General features: G+C 44.5%; 1 protein-coding gene across 2 annotated transcripts in view; it reads right to left on the reverse strand.

The window, feature by feature from the left end:
* Positions 1-21,929, reverse strand: part of DOC2B (double C2 domain beta) — a 1,409,852-nt gene that overhangs the window by 663,321 nt on the left and 724,602 nt on the right. For both annotated transcript variants that reach the window (XM_075589564.1, XM_075589563.1), the window contains one exon: positions 7,404-7,513. In XM_075589564.1, coding sequence (XP_075445679.1) covers positions 7,404-7,513 — 110 coding nt within the window. The remainder of the gene's footprint in view (positions 1-7,403; positions 7,514-21,929) is intronic.

Here is a 21,929-nt window from a genome sequence, read left to right on the forward strand (position 1 = left end):
ACCTCGCTCTCCCATACCCCCACCTCACTCTGCCACACCCCCACTTCGCTCTCCCACACCCCCAACTTGCTCTCCCACACCCACATCTCTCACTCTCCCACATCCCACCTTGCTCTCCCACACCCCCACCTTGCACTCCCACACCCCCTCCTTGCTCTCCACACCCCCACCTTGCTCTCCCACAACCCCCACCTTGCTCTCCACCCCCCCACCTTGCTCTCCCACACCCACCTCGCTCTCCACACCCCCATCTCTCTCTCTCTCTCTCTCTCTCTCTCTCTCCCACACACCCATCTCTCTCTCTCTCTCTCTCTCGCACACCCCATCTCTCTCTCTCTCTCGCACACCCCCATCTCTCTCTCTCTCTCTCGCACACCCCCCATCTCTCTCTCTCTCGCACACCCCCATCTCTCTCTCTCGCACACCCCCATCTCTCTCTCTCTCGCACACCCCCATCTCTCTCTCTCGCACACCCCATCTCTCTCTCTCTCGCACAACCCCATCTCTCTCTCTCTCGCACACACCCACCTCTCTCTCGCACCCCCCATCTCTCTCTCTCTCTCTCTCTCGCACACCCCATCTCTCTCTCTTTCACACACCCCATCTCTCTCTCTCTCTCTCGCACACACCCCATCTCTCTCTCTTTTTCTCTCCCACACCCCATCTCTCTCTCTCTCTCTCTCCCACCCCCCATCTCTCTCTCTCTCTCGCACACCCCCATTTCTCTCTCTCTCTCTCTCTCTCTCCTCTCTCGCACACCCCCATCTCTCTCTCTCTCGCACACCCCCACCTGTCTCTCTCAGCACACCCCCATCTCTCTCTCTCTCTCTCGCACACACCCCATCTCTCTCTCTCTTTCTCTCCCACACCCCATCTCTCTCTCTCTCTCTCTCCCACCCCCCATCTCTCTCTCCTCTCTCGCACCACCCCCCATTTCTCTCTCTCTCTCTCTCTCGCAAATCCCCATCTCTCACTCTCTTGCACACCCCCCTTTCTCTCTCTCGCACACCACTCATCTCTCTCTCTCTCTCTCTCTCGCACACCCCCATCTCTCTCTCTCTCTGTCCCACCCCACATCTCTCTCTCTCTCTGTCCCACCCCCCACGTCTCTCTCTCTCCCACACCCACCATCTCTCTCTCTGTCGCACACCCCCCCATCTCTCTCCCACACCCATCTCTCTCTCTCTCCCACCCCCCCATCTCTCTCTCTCTCCCACACCCCCATCTCTCTCTCTCTCCCACACCCCCATCTCTCTCTCTCTCTCGCACACCCCCATCTCTCTCTCTCGCACACCCCCATCTCTCTCTCTCGCACACCCCATCTCTCTCTCTCTCGCACACCCCCATCTCTCTCTCTCTCGCACACCCCCATCTCTCTCTCTCTCGCACACCCCCATCTCTCTCTCTCGCACACCCCATCTCTATCTCTCTCGCACAACCCCATCTCTCTCTCGCACACCCCCATCTCTCTCTCGCACACCCCATCTCTCTCTCTCTCTCTCGCACACCCCATCTCTCTCTCTTTCACACACCCCCATCTCTCTCTCTCGCACACACCCCATCTCTCTCTTCTCTTTCTCTCCCACACCCCATCTCTCTCTCTCTCTCTCTCCCACCCCCCCATCTCTCTCTCCTCTCTCTCCCACACCCCCATCTCTCTCTCTCTCTCTCTCTCTCGCACACCCCTCATCTCTCTCTCTCTTTCTCCCACACCCCATCTCTCTCTCTCTCTCTCTCTCGCACACCCCCATCTCTCTCTCTCTCTCTCTCTCGCACACCCCCCACCTGTCTCTCTCGCACACCCCCATCTCTCTCTCTCGCACCCCCCCCATCTCTCTCTCTCGCACACCCTCATCTCTCTCTCTCTTGCACACCCCCCATCTCTCTCTCTATTGCACACCCCCATCTCTCTCTCGCACACCCCCATCTCTCTCTCTCTTGCACACACCCCTCTCTCTCTCTCACACACCACTCATCTCTCTCTCTCTCTCTCTCTCTCGCACACCCCCATCTCTCTCTCTCTCTGTCCCACCCCACATCTCTCTCTCTCTCTCTGTCCCACCCCCACGTCTCTCTCTCTCCCACACTCCCATCTCTCTCTCTCTCTCTCCTACACCCTCATCTCTCTCCCACACACCCATCTCTCTCTCTCCCACACACCCATCTCTCTCAATCTCTCCCTCTCTCTCTTTCTCTTGTCTTTCTCTTTCTCTCTCTTTCTCTCTCTCTTTCTCTCTCCCACACCACCATCTCTCTCTCTCCCACACACCCATCTCTCTCAATCTCTCCCTCTCTCTCTCTCTGTCTCTCTGTCTTTCTCTTTCTCTCTCTTTCTCTCTCTCTCTTTCTCTCTCCCACACCACCATCTCTCTCTCTCTTTCTCTCTCCCATGCCACCATCTCTCTCTCTCCCACACCCCATCTCTCTCTCCACACCCCCATCTCTCTCTCCACACCCCCATCTCTCTCTCCCACACCCCACCTCTCTCTCTCAATCTCTCTCTCTCTCACCCCCCCCCCATCTCTCTCTCTCCCACCCCCATCTCTCTCTCTCTCCCATACCCCCATCTCTCTCTCTCTCTCTCTCTCTCTCTCTCTCTCTCTCTCTCCCTCATCCCCATCTCTCTCTCTCCCACACCCCATCTCTCTCTCCCACACCCCATCTCTCTCTCCCACAAACCATCTCTATCTATCTCTCTCCCACCCCCCATCTCTCTCCCACACCCACACCCCCATCTCTCTCTCCCAAACCCCCATCTCTCTCTCACACACCCCCATCTCTCTCTCTCTCTCTCTCCAACACCCCCATCTCTCTCTATCTCTCTCTCCCACACCTCTCACTCCCACAACCCCACCTCGCTGTCTCTCTTTCTCCCACACCCCTCCCCTCTCTCATCCACACCCCCACCTTGCTCTCCCACACCCCCATCTCTCTCTCCCACACCCCCACCTCGCTCTCTCCCACACCCAATCTCTCTCTCCCACACCCCATCTCTCACTCTCTCTCTCCCACACCCCATCTCTCTCTCCCCCACACCACATCTCTCTCTCCTCCACACCCCATCTCTCTCCCCCACACCCCATCTCTCTCCCCCACACCCCATCTCTCTCTCCCCCACACCACCTATCTCTCTCTCCCCCACACCACATCTCTCTCTCTCCCCCACACCCCATCTCTCTCTCTCTCTTCCACACCCCATCTCTCTTTCTCTCTCCCACATCCCATCTTTCTCTCCTAAACCTTTATCTCTCTCTCCCACACCCCATCTCTCTCCCACACCCCATCTCTCTCCCACACCCCTTCTCCCTCTCCCACACCTCCATCTCTCGCTCTCCCACACCCCCATCTCTCGCTCTCCCACACCCCCATCTCTCGCTCTCCCAAACCCCCATCTCTCGCTCTCCCACACCCCACCTCGCTCTCCCGCACCCCATCTCTCTCTCCCACACCCCACCTTGCTCTCCCACATCCCCATCTCTTGCTCTCTCACACCCCCACCTCGCTCTCCCACACCCCACCTTGCTCTCCCACACCCCACCTTGCTCTCCCACACCCCACCTTGCTCTCCCACACCCCACCTTGCTCTCCCACACCCCCACCTTGCTCTCTCACACCCCCCACCTCGCTCTCCCATACCCCCACCTCACTCTGCCACACCCCCACTTCGCTCTCCCACACCCCCACCTTGCTCTCCCACACCCACATCTCTCACTCTCCCACATCCCAACCTTGCTCTCCCACACCCCCACCTTGCACTCCCACACCCCCACCTTGCTCTCCCACACCCCCACCTTGCTCTCCCACACCCCCACCTTGCTCTCCCACACCCCCACCTTGCTCTCCCACACCACCTCGCTCTCCCACACCCCACCTCGCTCTCCCATACCCCACCTCGCTCTCCCACACCCCCACCTCACTCTCTCCCACACCTTTCTCTCACTCCCACACCCCATCTTTCTCTCCCACACCCCCACCTTGCACTCCCACACCCCCACCTCGCTCTTCCACACCCCCATTTCTCTCTCTCCCACACCTCCACATCGCTCTCTCCCACACCTCTCACTCCCACACCCAACCTCACTGTTTATCTCTCTCCCACCCCCCCACCTTCCTCTCCCACACCCCACCTCTCTTTCCCACACCCTACACCTCTCTCTCCCACACCCAACACCTCTCTAACACCCACACCTCTCTCTCCAACACCCCCATCTGTCTCTCTCCCACACTCAATAACCCACCCCAAATACACACTAAGCCCCCCACCCAATTACACATAACCACCCCATCTGCTCAATACACACAACTCCCCCCTATCCCATTACACATAATAAAGTCCTCCCCATTACACTTAACCCACCTCCCATAACACCAATCACTTATGGTAGAAACCTTTTGCTTGACACATATGCCTAAACATTTCTGTTCACTACTGCCTCATTCTATTACTACAGCCATTACTAGCCTCAGAAAATAAAATGATGCTTACTATTCTGCCAATCACTTCTTCTTTATAATTTGTGTGTAAATAGCAGTTTACAAAAGGTAACCTATTAAATTAAGAATAATTACAAATATTGAAAAGATTGCTAACTTTCAGCTGCTGTAATAAAACTAGTGACAGAGATAAGGGCCCCAATTCAGGATGGTAACAAGGGGAGTAACACATCTATCCTGCAGATCAAGTGGTTCTAAGAGCTGATAAGCATTTCAAAAACTGATTCTGGAGAAACAGGGTGAACCAGATATTACATGCCCTGGCTACAGATCCTTCCACTTTTTGACAAAGCGCTTGCTAAGTGCGAAATGCATCAGAGTTATCTGATGCTCCCCCATCCCTGTTGTCACCTGCAATAATAAAATGTTTTTAATTTGCTTGATGTGCTGAGTTCCATTTTTCCTGTTCCGGTTGCTGTGCACTGCTGACCCTATCCTAGAACTCACACAAACTGGCTACAGACCCATCTGACAGAAAAAAAGCTTATTAAAAAAAGCACTTTATAGTGTGTACAGATCGTAGGAGTTCCAAGGAAAATCTTGCTTGAACTAACTACAGCTGGTGAATCACAAGATACAATAAACAAGCACTCCAGACCACCAGATACTAAACAATTGACAGTTATTATGATAAAAAGCAGCTGAATTTTTCATGAGCTATAAAAACCCAGGCAGATTTTAAAGTGAATGCCTGTCCTGAATTTGCAGTGTTTGATGTCTGTGCAGAGTGTATGTACAGAATTTATTTATGTAAATAATACATTCCCTGAGTCTGGCAGATTAATTCACACTTTAGCATAAAGGTGGTTCTGCATTCCAGTGCAAAAAAGAACACCTTTTTAAAAAAAGATTAACAAGAAAGAGAAATGTAACCCTAGTACCATGTGTCAGTTCCTGAATATCATGGCTAACTGTGAAGCTCTTGATTGTCAAAGAGCCCTGAATTTATATTGTTTTTCTTGCACGAAACAATGGAAGAGTTTAGTAAACCCATATATTATACTGTACAGTAACTCTTTTTCTCTGTTATATAATAGCACAGTATGCTCATACAGTATATATGCTTAAAAGCTGGTGTTTCAGCCCAAAGCTGCTGTATCTTGTCTACGTAGATGAAAACACTTTTAGGTGCGTCACCATTTTACTGTGAAGTCAATGCGGTTCCCTACAATTAATAGTAAAGGAATCTAAGAAGAGATGCACACATTTCTTCAAATGTTCTTCAATTTTTTCCTCAAATTTGTAAAAAAAAATGGCATCTTACCTAACAGGCAGATTAGCTGTAATTTTGGCACATTTTGACAGAATTGTGCAAAAGTGGCAGCATATAAAAATGGTCACATGACCGGCACATTGACTTTTATGCTTGGTGAATTGTTTTTTGAAAACTTTGAAAAATATAACTTTTAAATAATTTTTAAATAAAAAGGGCATATTTTACTTTCTTGAACTTAATTGAAACTTTCACAAAAATCTGAGTCCAACCCAAGAGTTATATTTTGTCATTATAAATTTTCTCAGCTTTAGAAATTGTGAGGTTCTAGATAAATAAATAATTTGATTCCTGTCACTTCCACATCTCATACAGGAGCAAGATCATGGGTGTGAATGAAGGTCTAATTGTTTATGTAATTGTCCTTCATCTTATTTTGCATTTATAGTACTTAACAGACATTATCTTTGGTTTATTTCGGAGTTTCCTGTAGTTTTGGCTACTTTTTTGAAGATGCTTGTCAGAATGTTCAGATACGATTGCTCTATTGTTAGATTTATGTTCATATTGACTGGTGGTTAGAAATGTTAGCTAATTAGTGCAAAGGGGTTGAGGGGTGGTAGAAGAGATAGTCAACATACTATATGCTAAATGTATTAATTTTCCTGTAGCATGCTTAAACATAATGATAGATTACTGTATGTCAAATCCTACCACCTGTGATGTGGTCCTTGAACGACCCCATAAAAACAGCACATACTGTATATCTTTGACATTTCAAGCACTGGCAAACATGAAAGTAGTCGTCCCCTGCACTAAGACAGGGGCCTCATGGCGAGTGTGTGAGCCCCCTCTTCCCTTCTCCCTGCTGGTGCTTACCTGAATTGCCTCCTTCAGCTCTACTCCTCCCCGCCAGCGGCTGGAGGAGCTTGTGATGCAATAGGGAGGGAGGCTATATTGAATAGGTACAGTGGGTGGCGGACTTCTTCCCATGTGGCACGCCAGAGAGAAGATCCCCATCCACCCTCCCTATGTTTGGATTTTATCATTTTTTTCATATTACTGTTTTGGTGTTCTTTTAAAAGAAAAAAAGGGGATGATACTAATATGTATTTTGTTATAGGATTTGTCACAGCAGTAGGCAAGTGGTGGGTCGACCATGCTGAAAAAAACCAAGAGATATAAGGATACCTGATATAATGGTACCCTCATTGGGGCTGGTTGGAATAATTCTGATATGCCTGGTATGGATAGCAGCGGGAGTTCCGAGCTACGGCGATGCCGTTGGCGGCTCTGTACTACAGTCGAGCTGCCTGGTAGTTGGTAATCAAGAGTTGGTAAAACTATATAAAAAAACTATATAAATATAGCTGTGGCCTTATTTTTCTCCACACACAACGTGGCTGTTTTTATTTGGTGGCAACATTTGTTTTTAGTGGTATAACCAGGTTGCAGGAATATTACTTGCACCAGACAATAATGGATAATCATGATTACAACACACCATTATAAGTGTAGTCAAACATTGCTGCAAGCTCACATGGGTAGAGCAAGTGCCAAGAACTTGAACCACTCTCCTCTATAAAATGATTGACTCTGAAATGTTATGCTGCGAATACTAAAGACACTCACTAATTGCAGACCCCTGAGTTGCTCCTCTCATGTGGGCAGTCAGTGTGTGCAACACGTGGCTCACCTCAAAGTCTTACGTATCATGTCTTCATCTGTGATTCCATAGTATGTTAGGGTCTCATTCCAGGTAGGGTTCAGTGTATTCCGCAATGTTTTTGTTCTTAATTTATTTGCCTAAATTAAGAAAGGAGACATTACATTATAAAAAGTAGTTTACTGTTTAAGTGTAGGTTGCAATTTACTTCTGTAAATTCAACTTTGCAAATTCCTAAGTTGTGAAACCAACTTTGCAAATTATAATTGCCACCTTTTCGATTGAGTTATTCTTGAAATTAAAATAGTTTATGAAATCCTTTCATGGCTAATTACAGTGCTGTCTCCATGCCATCAAAGTCCATTACAGTGCTGTCTCCATGCCATCAAAGTCCACGTGTTGGTGTTAATATTCTTGTGAGATAAACCCATTAGAAATTTCCAAAGACTGACTGGATCTGTCAGTTATAAATCTGTACTCAGCTGTACTGTATGTGAAGATCTAGCTGTATTTTCACAGAGCATTGTGCACAAAACTATGTAATACTTTAATGTACACATGTAGCTGCCATTATTTACTGTTCCTTGTTAACGTGTTAGAAGTCAAGAAATAATGTGATAAATAATATGCGTTATGTCGCATTACATTTGTTTCAATGGAGCTGCATTAACCCTTTGTGTTGATTGCTGTAACAATGCCAAGTAAATCGGTACCTTTCTTTCTGTTAATGTTTACAACTTTGGTTGGACCGTCTAAACATGTTTATATATCATGTTTATTTTTAATAGCATCAAAGTGGGCCTAGACATTATAACACTTGCCTAAAGATTACAGTAATATGTGTGTAATTTGTCTGTACAGGTTGATATTTTAACATTATTGTGTTTATGGAGATTGTTTCTTGTTTTCAGAAGAGTATTTGTGACATTACAATACAATATGGCAAATACATTTCAGATATCAACATCAAAATAAATGAAGAAAATTAGATTTTTATTGCATGTAATCCTTAAAAAAACCCCGATACAAACATGGTTATAGACAGGCTGTTTCACCATCTCTCCATCATATGGAAGAATTGCTCCTCTAGCCAAAGAGTACACAAAATTACCTATGGTGTCTTATAGTACCTTGCAGTTAACACCTCGTTTTATCACAAAAACATTTTTTTTTTATTCTTGGTTCTCTTTGTAGGGTTACACTTTGCAGACAAGTGCACATACTACATCTAGTGCTTTGGCATCTAGAATTCCAACCTGTTGAAACCATTTAATCAACAAGGCTACTCAATTTTTTTTTGCTTCTTAAACTTCACAATGTGGGTTAAAGCACTGCATCTGCTTTGTGTATGCATGTAATACTGGGCTCTCACGTTTTCAAATGTGTAAAAATTCCCTATTGCTAAAACCACAGAAAAATAGTTCACTATGTTCTATAACAAAGTACTTGGCGATGCAACTGCAATTCCTTGCGTTAGAAATGGATGTGTGGGGTGGTGTGGGGGAGAAGGAAAGCTGAATTATAAGCACTCACTTTGCAGGTATCAGTGATGGAAGTGGAGGGCAATAATGGTATTGCTAGAATGATCAATAACGCGTTTATATTTCTGTACTTCCATGGACTGTTTGCTTCATTCGAGTTCCTGCCTTCCTCCTGCTCCCCAGGCTTGTCTCATTTCTGTGCCTTGGCCCTGCTAGAGGTGGTCAGGAGAAGTACAGTGCTTCTGCCATATAAGTCTGTTCACAGTGCCTCTCTAAGGCTGTGCTTATAGTGCCGGCAACGCGACATCACGGCAAAACAAATGCATTTCCGCTATCGCGTGCGCTTATAGTAAGCGTAACGCGACAGATCAACGGAGTAATGGATTGGTCACGATCGCTGGAAGTCATCTCTATTTGATTTTCCAGCGACCGTCGCCTGTCCATCATGTTGCCGGCACTATAAACGTAGCCTAACCCTGTGCGCTGTGAGTCTACGCAGTCGCAAACAATGACTTTAATCTATACTCTATTGGGTATCTATATGATATTATTAACCCTGATCATCCCTAAACCCTGCCAGATGTCCAAGGTACTGCAAACATTGGCTTGTGGTTTCCTAAAATAACAAGGCCAAATATCAAAGCTGGTGGATACTAGGTTTCTAGCTCAGGAAATGGGTATTTTGGAGTGCATCAAAGTTACCCCCTTCTGTCTGTCAATGCTGCATTACATACAATAAACATGCATTTTGCATTTTGGGTTAGTAAAAAAAAGGCCCGAAAAATGAACAGCAAGAGACACAGATATTGAAATTCAACTATAATAAGTATATAGGTATTTCTTAACTCCTCCTATATCCCCATTCAGCTATCACAGTATTTTCTTACAGCTAAGTGAATACGCCATTCATGCTATGAAAAACATATTTAAAATGATTTTCTTGGCATTTATAAATAAACAAAAGTACCATAAAGTGCCCATTTATTTGCTATGCAATTTGCAAAACCGCTTCTGAAATTAATGTATGGTATATGTTGCACTCTAACAGTTTTCTAGCTGTAGATTTCTATTGAAAAATGCACAATTGAATTAAGAGCTACTGTGTATACTGTATATAGCAACTACAATATCTCCTATGTCAGAGGTTCTCAATATTGTTGCTTAGCTAAACACATCAATGGTAATAATAACCATTTGGAGTTTATACAGTTGTGTGAAAAAGAAAGTACAGCCTCTTTGAATTCTATGGTTTTACATATCAGGACATAATAACAATCAACTGTTCCTTAACAGGTCTTAAAATGAGGTAAATATAACCTCAGATGAACAACAACACATGGCATTTTACACTGTGTCATGATTTATTTAACAAAAATAAAGCCAAAATGGAGAAGCTATGTGTGAAAAACTAAGTACACCCTTACTGCTTCCATAGGAATTAAGATGCTAAGTAGCAGACAGGTGCTGCTAATCAAATGCCCTGGATTAATTGATCATCAGCAAGTGTGACCACCTCTATAAAAGCCGAAGTTTTAGCAGTTTGCTGGTCTGGAGCATTCAGGTTTGTGTTAACACAATGCCAAGGAGGAAAGACATCAGTAATAATCTTAGAGAAGCAGTTGTTTCTGCCCATCAATCTGGGAAGGGTTATAAGGCCATTTCCAAACAATTTAAAGTTCATCATTCTACAGTGAGAAAGATTATTCAAAAGTGGAAAACATTCAAGACAGTTGCCAATCTTCTCAAGAGTGGACGTCCCAACAAATTCACCCCATGGTCAGACCGTGCAATGCTCAGAGAAATTGCAAAAAAATCAAGAGTTACATCTCAGACTCTACAGGCTTCAGATACCAAAGTATACTAGAGTCAAATGTGAGGCTATCTGTCCGACAGCTAAAACTTGGCTGAAATTGGGTCATGCAACAGAACAATGATCCCAAGCACACCAGCAAATCTACAACAGAATGGCTGAAAAATAAAAGAATGAAGGTGTTGCAATGGCCCAGTCAAAGTCCAAACCTCAACCCGATTGAAATGCTGTGGCTGGACCTTAAGAGAGCTGTGCATAAACAAATGCCCACAAATCTCAATGAACTGAAGCAACATTGTAAAGAAGAGTGGGCCAAAATTCCTACACAACGATGTGAGAGACTGATAAAGTCATACAGAAAACAATTACTTCAAGCTATTTCTGCTAAAGGTGGTTCTACAAGCTATTGAATCATAAGGTATACTTAGTTTTTCACACATGGCTTCTCCATTTTGGCTTTATTTTTCTTAAATAAATCATGACACGGTGTAATGTCATGTGTTTTGTTCATCTGAGGTTGTATTTACTTAATTTTTAGACCTGCTATTATGTCCTGATATGTAAAACCATATCATTTAAAGAGGCTGTACACTGGCGACACACTTTATCGCAGTGCGGCCAGATCCGCAAGCCGGGAGATTTCCCGGCTTGCTAGTGGCCGCCCCTCGGCGTGCCGCGCGTCATAGACGCGCCGTCACGCGTCTTCGGGAGCCTGCGCCCCCTGCACGCGCGTCCAGGGCTCCCCGAGGGAGCCCTGGTGTCCCGCGATCTGCGGGACGGCAGCAGGGGGTTCCGGGGGACCCGGCGGACCCGGCAGCGGGAGGGAGAGCGCCCCGATCGGAGGGCGCTCTTCCGCTGCTTCGGCGCGCGCCCGTCACACTCGGGCGCGCGCCAGGCTACTGCTGCGGCACAGAACGGGCAAATGCTCGAATAAACTGTGCCGCAGCAGTACTTTCTTTTTCACACAACTGTATATACTGCACCGACACACTTTATTCGAGCAAATACCCGGTATGTACCTGGCAGATACCTGGAATGCGCCACTCCTAACCTCTGACAAGCCCCGTTGCATTTGCCTTCCCAGCCTGGGTTCATGCCTGGGTGATGGGCGGCTGATCTGTTAAATGATAATGATTAGGATTTAATAGGCTGCAATGCTTCGCGTGTCTACCAGATGGCATAAATTCATGAATTGTAATGCAGTTTATATATATATACTGTGCAGTATTGCAGCCAGCGGGAATAAAATGCTTCAATCCCTGCTTGGAAAATAACTCAATGTACTCGGGCAGAAAACAGTCACAAACCTCAATACACCCGGGTATATCCGAATTCGTGGGACTAGCCAAGCTCGAATAAAGTGTGTCGCCAGTGTACTGTATATACATGCAAAAAGTTGGCAAAACTGTACAGAACTGTACAGAGCTGTGCAAACCTGTGCTGACTGATAGCAGCGTTGAGGAGATGACATCATCATCCACCGACTCCGGATACCAGACAGAGGGCATTCACTGAAGCTGAAACGCCATAGAATATAGCCCCCGCAGAAGGAGAAAACTCACCCTGCAGACAAGCCTTACACTGACACCCTGGAAACAACAGATACCTGTATATATTGTTCACATGAACAGCCACTGCAATTGTAAGTGTGCACTTTTAATTACTTTTTAAACCTTAACCTAATAAAAACCTTATTACACCATAGAAACATTTATTTTGCTCTTTCCTTTAGAATACATACAGTGTGTGTGTGTATATGTGTGTATATGTATGTATGTATATATATATATGTAACATAGCCTCCCGGCAGTTACTTCTTTTTCTGGGCCTTTCCTCTGTCAGTCCTGTTAGTGCAGGCGGTGGAAAGGTTAAATCCATTATTAGGCCTGTGTGTGTGTATTCCAGCCTTGAATAATGTATCTGTATTCAAGGGCAGGCCTGGCAACTCTGAGGATGTCAATCTAAGGGGTGGATATTGGTTGGAACTCCCCCTGCTGTATCCGACTCTGGCTTGTAATGAGTCAGAGTTAGAGACACTCCCCAAGGATGTTCAAATTGAGACATGCCTACTAAATTAATTAGGTCAGTTAGTCAGTTGAGATCTGGAAAAGAAGAAGACAGACAGGCAAATAAAGTCTCTCTCTTCTCTTCCCATACTGGGAGGGGGAAGGGGGGGAAACCTCCCTATACAGGGATCTGTTCTAAAGAGCACATATATGCAGTTATGGAAATATATAACTGTCTATTCTCTGAGCTGGAGCTGATGGCTGAATAAATGATGAAAATACATTGTTGTGTGAATTCCTGTCTCTGGTATGAAGGAGTATTAGTGGGGGTCCAACCCCTGAAGATCTACAGGAGATCCTCGCTGGCTGGAGGCACTGCACCATCAAGAGAGACTACAAGGTAATCTGTTCCCTCTGTTCCCTGTTTTGGCTCTCCCCACACCACCGCGAAGCCCTCAGCCCTCCTGTTGCCAGCAGGTCACAGCACCAAGACCCTATAAAGGTAGCCAAGGAGGAGTGTACCCCCCATCTCAAGTCCTTGGTTCCGAGAGACCAGATGGCCACCAGGCTTGGAGTCTGGTCGGGTCCCAGACTTGAAAGTCTCAGAGATGCCAAGGTGTTAGGGCGGGCGGAGTACCTCAGTTATACTGAAGTACCCACGTCCTGACATAAATAAGGGCTATCCGCAGCAATTTCCCAGCCCCAGACTCTGAGGAGCCTGGCACAATGGGGGGTTCAATATGCTAAGTGGCAGAGGTGCCAGGTTGGTGCATGCCCCTTAGCAGAATTTAAATCAGTGCCCGCCCGGCTTCAGAGTACCAATAAATCTGTGATAGGCTGGTAGAAATATTTCCACACGCTGATTGGCTGTAGCATTTTGTGAATGGGACTAAAATCCTATACGAAACCTCGCAGCCAATCAGATCATCAGATTCTAAAGAAATTCTAAGCGCCAAGACAGCAGCGGCAGATTTGAACTGACCAAAAGATGCTATGAGAGAAATAGACACAAGCCGGCTTCAGAAATTTCAAGACAAGAAATTTTCTAAGTCCCGCTTTCAGGGGCCAAGTTCTGAAAAGAGACGTAGTTGTCGCAACTGGAACTACAAGCCAAAAAGAGCACCAGGACGTTTGGTAATCGCTCCTGGTCAAGGGATTTTAGCACCTCCAGAGTGGAAAGAGCGGTGGCGTCAGGAACTGCGTGCCGAATTGTGTTACAGGACTTTTGTGGGTACATCCCAGTTATTGAAAGGACTTGTAAAGACTTTGTTTTAAGGACTATCTGAGTTAGGAAAGGTTAGTTTTTTAACCCAGACCCCCAGTAAGTGTGTTTTCTTCTGCATATTGTAATTCATTGTGTGTATGTCTGTTTCTAAGGAATAAACGCCATTTGTTTTACTCCTTGGTTTTGCTCAATGATTGATCCCGGTATATAGGTGTACATTTCCTGGTCTCCCATGACAGGAGTGCATTTGGAAGCAACACAACCATATTTCAAAGGAATCTTCCATTATGCAGTGCTGCTCACTATAGTGAGAATATCGAGACTAATTTGAGAAGGTGAAATTAATGTAGAGAGTAATGAATTGCTATAATCTCTTATGATAACTGAATCACAAAGGAAGGTGCACCCGGCAACTAAGAATTATAGACAAAATCGAAAACTGGGAGGTACTAAGAGAGACAAAAGACAATTGTGGGACACTCAATTACGAAAACATAATACTTAACTTTTATTTACACATCAAATAAAAAATCTTTAATATACACTGAAAAATGATTATAGTAAATGATAAAAAGTCATTAAATTAATTAATGTAAGAATTGAGTACTAAAAGGTTATTTCATACTGGAAGTAAATATAACAAGTTGAGTCCCTCTTGACAGTCTTGTAGGTCCTTAAACCTTGTACTACCTCACTACACTATAAAAACAGGGAGGCAAATGGATACTAGTCAGAAATTTATCACTGGGGATCATATCAAGCAGATGATGAGAGTAGACAGAGTTTAGTGACCTGACCTGAACATATTATTCTTAATTTAGTTCACTTAGTATATTAGGGTACAAGAAAATGCTGGACCAATTACTGTAAGTCTCTCTTAGTTTTTAGATAGCTTATAATAAGGACACTGAACTCTGCACTTGCCTATGAAATAATCTAATGAGCATAGGATGATTGATTTATGTGGATATATTACTTCATAACTAGCAGGTAAGTACCTAATCAATGGAAAATACGATACATTATATTATATACAGCAGTTGTCAATTGATACATGAAAGGTAGAAATTAGACATATTCACTGTTTGGATATATGTAAACAACACCCTCACTGAGGAGAACCCAACAGAGAGACCGGCTATGTTATAGAGTCAAAGCTCAGGGCTGTGCATATTTGTACAGAGCAAGCGTACAGTAGTACACCGGATCAGAGAACTGTAACAGTCCTTAGTCCCTTGCTATTTTCATTTCAAGGTTAGTGTTTTAGCCTATAAACTGTAAGCAAATGAAATAGTAAATCCTACAGTAATGTTAAGAGGACATTGCAACTTAACTAGTTGCTACAGTACCTTGCCCTCAATTGAAACTGGAGCTCACTCTATAGCGTCTGACCCGGTCTTGTCCCTCTGCTGCACAGACTGCATCCTAATATGATGTCAATACATTTACGTCCCACACGTTTCCCTCCTACTACTGTGGTTTGGTTTGGATCGTGAACTTGTAAACAAAAAACAATATGAATACATGGCAGTAAAGACACGAACTGTGGCAACTTTTTATAACCTCCCCAAAATTCGTAAAAATTCTAAAAAGCCGCCAGGTAGACTAATAGTATCTGGGAACAACAATCTGACTGAGCCCAGCAGCATTTATTTGGACAATATATTACATCTATTTATAACAGCACTTCCGTCCAATGTTAAGGAGACAAAAGATACACTTCTGAGACTGAATGGTAACAAAATAGATGTCAGTACATACGTATCTAGCCACTCTTAAATTAGAAGGACTTTACACACGTTTTATTCATTCCAATGGCCTACAGGCCTGTAGCTATATTCTCTCAACACATGATTGTAGACATTCAGCACATAATCACTTTACGATCAAATTACTCAATGATATTCTTACACATAATCATTTTATATTCAACGGAGAATACTACCATCAGACCCAGGCTACAGTCATGTAAATATCATGTGCACCAATATATACAAATCTGTACCTTGATTGGTGGGAGGAGAGATGTGTTATTACAGATGACTTGTCTATATACACTAAGTACATTAACTTACGGCTTAGCTATATAGACGATATACAGTACTATTATTGTAGAATGGCATGGAACAGTTTTTCATTGAGTTCATTGATGTACTTTATAGCAACACATTGAATCTGAGGTTGAATTTAGAACTCAATAAAGACCAAATAACCTTCTTGGGTTTGAAAATAAAAAAGGATGCAGAGGGTCTGATCCAGACGATTGTTTTTAGAAAAAGCATGGCCACTAACACTTTATTGTCAGACACACAGCCGACATCTGAGATTCTTTATTTCAGGCATTCCTACTGGTCAGTATCTAAGGTTATCTAGAAACTGTTCAACCTTGGAATAGTTTAAAACACAGAATGAAAGATCGCAGAGAACATTTTTTTGAAAACAATTCTAGCAGCCTCAAAAATTGTATAAATGTGCAAAAGAAAGTATTAGAGATCTATTGCTGGCAAAAAACCCTAAGGTACAACCACTGACCCAAATACGGTGCAATGGCACCTATAACAAGAGATGGCCTGAAATCAAACATATCTTCTCCAAACATTGGCACTTACAGCTAAGGTGATTTCCAAACAGGAATTTGAGTATATCATGAACAAGACACCCAGGGTAGCCACCTTCTATAGTCATCCCATAACTCATAAGAACAGAACCTCCCCGCCCCCCCCGCCCCAAGCAGACCAATTGTTTCGGGCATAGGCAGTCTTACGCCATCTCATATATATTGATAAGATCTTGCGGCCCTTCGTAGCCACGTTGCCCTCTTATATTAAAGACACTAAAGACATTCTCAATAAAATTCAGGGTGTGTTTATTACGGAGGACACTGCTGGTCAGCCTCAATGTAGAAGGCTTATACACTACTAGTATATAGCATAAATCAGGACTGGCAGCCGTATCACATTTCCTATCCACAAGAGGACAGTGGCATGCCACTCACAACACTTTTGTTCTATGTCTTCTTGAGTTTGTACTCACGAACAACTCTTTTCTTTTTAACAACAAGTACTACCACCAGATACAGGGCACAGCAATGGGGATGAAATGTGCGCCCTCATATGCCAACCTGTATCTGGGTTGGTGGGAATCGGAAATAGTATTCTCTGAACACCTGGAAGAATTCACGAGCCACATTGAACTGTGGACAATATTCATTGACGATGTGTTCTTGCTATGGCGTGGCTCAGTGGACAGGCTCAGAGAGTTTATCAACATCCTGAATGAGAACACTCTGAATTTAAAGCTTACCTTGGAGTTTGATCCACAGAGTATTTTTTTCTTAGACATCAGAGTATCAAGAAGAACTAATGGGGAACTCAACACCACCATTTTCAGAAACCCAACAGCCACCAACAGCTTACTTCAGGCTGCCAGTCATCAGCCCAGGGCACTGATACATGGCATACCAGTAGGCCAGTTCCTGAGGTTGAACGCAACTGCAGCAATAATGCAGAATTTGAACAACAGGCAGTGCTGATGACAAACAGATTTACTGATCGTGGCTATAGTGAAAAGGTGATCAAGAGAGCATATAAAAGAGCTAAGTATACCCCTCGTGCTGACCTCTTAAAAGAAAAGACACCACAAACAGAGAAGAAGCTTATACATTTTATTGGTGGGTACAACAGCCAATGGCATCTGGCTCGTAACATATTCCAACATCATTGGCACATATTGACAGCAGATCCAGATATACAGGGGGCACGGTGTAGCTACCCGTCAATGGTGAGTCACAGAGCAAGGAACCTACGAGATTCCTTAGTACACAGCCACTATGCTGAACCCCAAGTGAGCAATTGGTTCACACCTAAACCAATAGGTACCTCCACCTGTCAGAGGTGTAAATATCCAGGTGACATAGACATTCACCAACCATGACGACACAAAAACGTTCACAATACGGAAATTTATAAACTGTGTCAGTGTCTGGGTAATTTACCTGGGAGTCTGCGTCTGTGGCATAAAATAAATTGGGAAGACCAGGAGACAATTTAAACAGAGGATTCTCGAGCACCTGGGTACTATCAGGAACAAAAGTGACACTCCTGTAGCAAGGCATGTCAACCTCTGCCAAAATGGGAACATTGATTCTATCAAGTTTATTGGCATTGATAAATACTCACCTAGGATTCGGGAGGGGGACTGGGATGTGGACCTATTGAAGAAGGAGGCTAGGTGGATATACACCCTAGGGACCTTGTCCCCTAGGGCGCTTAACGAGTGGTTCATGTACTCACCGTTTATCTGATACCACCCACCCTAGATGTATTAGGGATATCTTTGTGCTCTGAGAATCATCTTTTCTCCCTTGCCTACTGATATCCTAACTTGGATATGGGTATTACCCTAGGATCACTGTCCAAAGAATACTTCACCATTTATTGGTACCTATATGCTTCAGCTAAGGGTGTTTAACAATACATAAAGTGTATTATCCTGCATCAAGACACCATCACTCACAAACATAACATTAGGACCTTTATTAGGTCCCCAGCGCCTCTACTAACAAACTAGTAGCACATTTACACAGTCTGAAATGAATATCAGCAGTAGAGGCACTGTATCCCATTAATCTGTGGGTTACACGCACTCCTGATGCCTCCATCGGCTGTGTAGTAAGAGACTCACTGATGTCGCGCACAGGGTGTGGTATAGAGTGAACGGGACGAAATTTACATACTCCATACTGATTGTTGCCCGTTTTCCCTACATGTATACTAAGCGTATGCATTTAGTGCTATACATCTGCCCCAATTAGGTGGTATGGGATCATCTTAGATCCCTTATACTTGGTTCAACCATACATAGGGTTCACATTATACCCAGTTGAGCTGAGCCACATTTTCAGACCCTGATCTTTGGTTACTAACACCATATAACTACGTGACTCCCTATCATCATTATGCCATACATGTTGTTTTCAGTACGCTTATACACTGGCGACACACTTTATTCGAGCTCGGCTAGTCCCACGAATTCGGGTATACCCGGGTGTATTGAGGTTTGTGACTGTTTTCTGCCCGAGTGCATTGAGGTTTTTTCCAGGCAGGGATTGAAGCATTTTATTCCCGCTGGCTGCAATACTGCACAGTATATATATATACTGCATTACAATTCATGAATTTATGCCATCTGGTAGACACGTGAAACATTGCAGCCTATTAAATCCTAATCATTATCATTTAACAGATCAGCCGCCCATCAGCCAGGCATGAACCCAGGCTGGGAAGGCAAACGCAACGGGGCTTGTCAGAGGTGAGGAGCGGCGCATTCCTGGTATCTGCCAGGTACATACTGGGTATTTGCTCGAATAAAGTGTGTCGGTGCAGTATGGCTAGGACCTTGTGTCATATAGCCACACTTTATACTATTCAGTATACTGGCAGACCTGGCTAGGGTCCACCTCCTTGTCCGTCGCTTCATTATTACTTCAGGGTTTGCGCACTACTACCTACCACTGCACTAGAGTTATTAGCTGTATTCTGGTTTACATTGAACAGTGGTTTATCTTATCCACCTGTTCACACTGCAAGACACTATTAAGTGTTCTATTGCAATCTATATATCTGATCCAGAACAATTCATTGAGTGTTCATACTTATAGGATCTGAGCGTTTAATATTCGTTTTAATCCCCATTATTTTAACTTGGATAATAAAGTATTAAATTTTAACCCATTCATCTATCACCCACTAAGTGTAAGAGTGCCCATTCTAGGTTTCTGTTCTCTGTTCGTATGCTTTTACCTACCAATAAATATGTGAGCGGGACCAATATACAGTATATATATATATATATATATATATATATATATATATATATATATATATATACAAAAAGGGACAGCGCGGGCTCCATAGTGTAAATGCTACAAGGTTTAATTAAACGTGCTACAATTAGGTAACTTACAACAATTCTCTAGGACTTGCGCAATGGACATTAGTAACAGCCTCCTGTCTTGCATCTACTGGTATGGGGCTCAGTTCATGTAGTTGAAAATCACATGATCAGCCACGTCTCACAGCTGTGTTCCATCCGATAGTGTGCATCCACACAAAGCTCCCCCGGTACAGTGGTAGACAAACTTTAATTTGGCAGCCCCTTTCCGTGAAGGCAGACAAACTAATAGAACAGGTGCCTGGTACAGCCAAAAAGAGCACTAATCTCCCTTACGCGTTTCATCGCTAGGGTAATGGCGACTTCATCAGAGGTGAAGCATGAGATCATGCTCATACTATAAATAGAGTCCTGATTAGTTCATTTTTAATTGATTATTGATTTCTGTTAGCACCCTTAGTGGATGGATACAAGTGACAATGATAAGATTTTCACAAATTGCAAAAATGAACAAAAATGCATAACACAAATGACATAGCACAATATACAACCATATGAATATAAACTACAGCAGGGGGAAGACAGTGAACAAATATATAATCAATCAAAATTGAATAAATAACTAACTAAGATATTTTAATATAAAATAGAGAGGAGCATAATAATCATGGTATATAAAAATGTCCTTCCAAATATAGATAGATATAGTGTCCTGGAACAGGATTATCTTATTCCTGTGTCATTTGCAGCTCACAGGCAGTTGCTGTCTCCTTAGTTCAGCTGTCTGTTATTTGTATTGTATTGTATTGTATGTCTTTATTTATATAGCGCTATTAATGTACATACACTGGCGACACAGTTTATTACACTGCGGCCAGATCCGCAAGCCGGGAGATTTCCCGGCTTGCTAGTGGCCGCCCCTCGGCTTGCCGCGCGTCATAGACGCGCGGTCACGCGTCTTCGGGAGCGTGCGCCCCCTGCACGCGCGTCCAGGGGCTCCCCGAGGGAGCCCTGGTGTCCCGCGATCGCGGGACAGCGGCAGGGGGTTCCGGGGGACCCGGCGGACCCGGCAGCGGTAGGGAGAGCGCCCCGATCGGAGGGCGCTCTTCCGCTGCTTCGGCGCGCGCCCGTCACTCTCGGGCGCGCGCCAGGCTACTGCTGCGGCACAGAACGGGCAAATGCTCGAATAAACTGTGCCGCAGCAGTAGCGCTTCACAGTAGTAATACATGTGGTAATCAAATAAATAACAGATAATATAAATAACAGATCATGGGAATAAGTGCTTTAGACATAAAAGTAACATTAAGGAAGAGGAGTCCCTGCCCCGAGGAGCTTACAGTCTTATTGGTAGGTAGGGAGAACGTACAGAGACAGTAGGAGGGAGTTCTGGTAAGTGCGTCTGCAGGGGGCCAAGCTTTATGTATCATGTGTTCAGAATATCCACAGTGCTATTCATATGCTTCTTTAAGCAAGTGTGTCTTAAGGTGGGTCTTAAAGGTGGATAGAGAGGGTGCTAGTCGGGTACTGAGGGGAAGGGCATTCCAGAGGTGTGGGGCAGTCAGTGAAAAAGGTTTAAGGCGGGAGAGGGCTTTAGATACAAAGGGGGTAGAAAGAAGACATCCTTGAGAAGAACGCAAGAGTCTGGATGGTGCATAACGAGAAATTAGGGCTGAGATGTAAGGAGGGGCAGAAGAGTGTAAAGCTTTAAAAGTGAGGAGAAGAATGGAGTGTGAGATGCAGGATTTGATCGGAAGCCAGGAGAGGGATTTCATGAGGGGAGATGCTGAGACAGATCTAGGAAAGAGTAGAGTGATTCTGGCAGCAGCATTTAGGATAGATTGTAGGGGAGACAGGTAAGAGGCAGGAAGGCCGGACAGCAGGAGGTTACAGTAATCAAGACGGGAGAGAATGAGAGTCTGAGTCAGCGTTTTAGCAGTCGAGCAACAGAGGAAAGGGCGTATCTTTGTTATATTGCGGAGGAAAAAGCGACAAGTTTTAGAAATGTTTTGAATGTGAGGGGCGAATGTGAGAGAGGAGTCGAGTGTGACCCCTAGGCAGCGTGCTTGGGCTACTGGGTAAATGATCGTAGTTCCAACAGTAATGTGGAAGGAGGTAGTAGGGCCAGGTTTGGGAGGAAGTAC

The sequence above is a fragment of the Ascaphus truei genome, chromosome 3 (genome assembly GCF_040206685.1).
Source record: "Ascaphus truei isolate aAscTru1 chromosome 3, aAscTru1.hap1, whole genome shotgun sequence".
In the NCBI taxonomy this organism is placed as follows: Eukaryota; Metazoa; Chordata; class Amphibia; order Anura; family Ascaphidae; genus Ascaphus; species Ascaphus truei.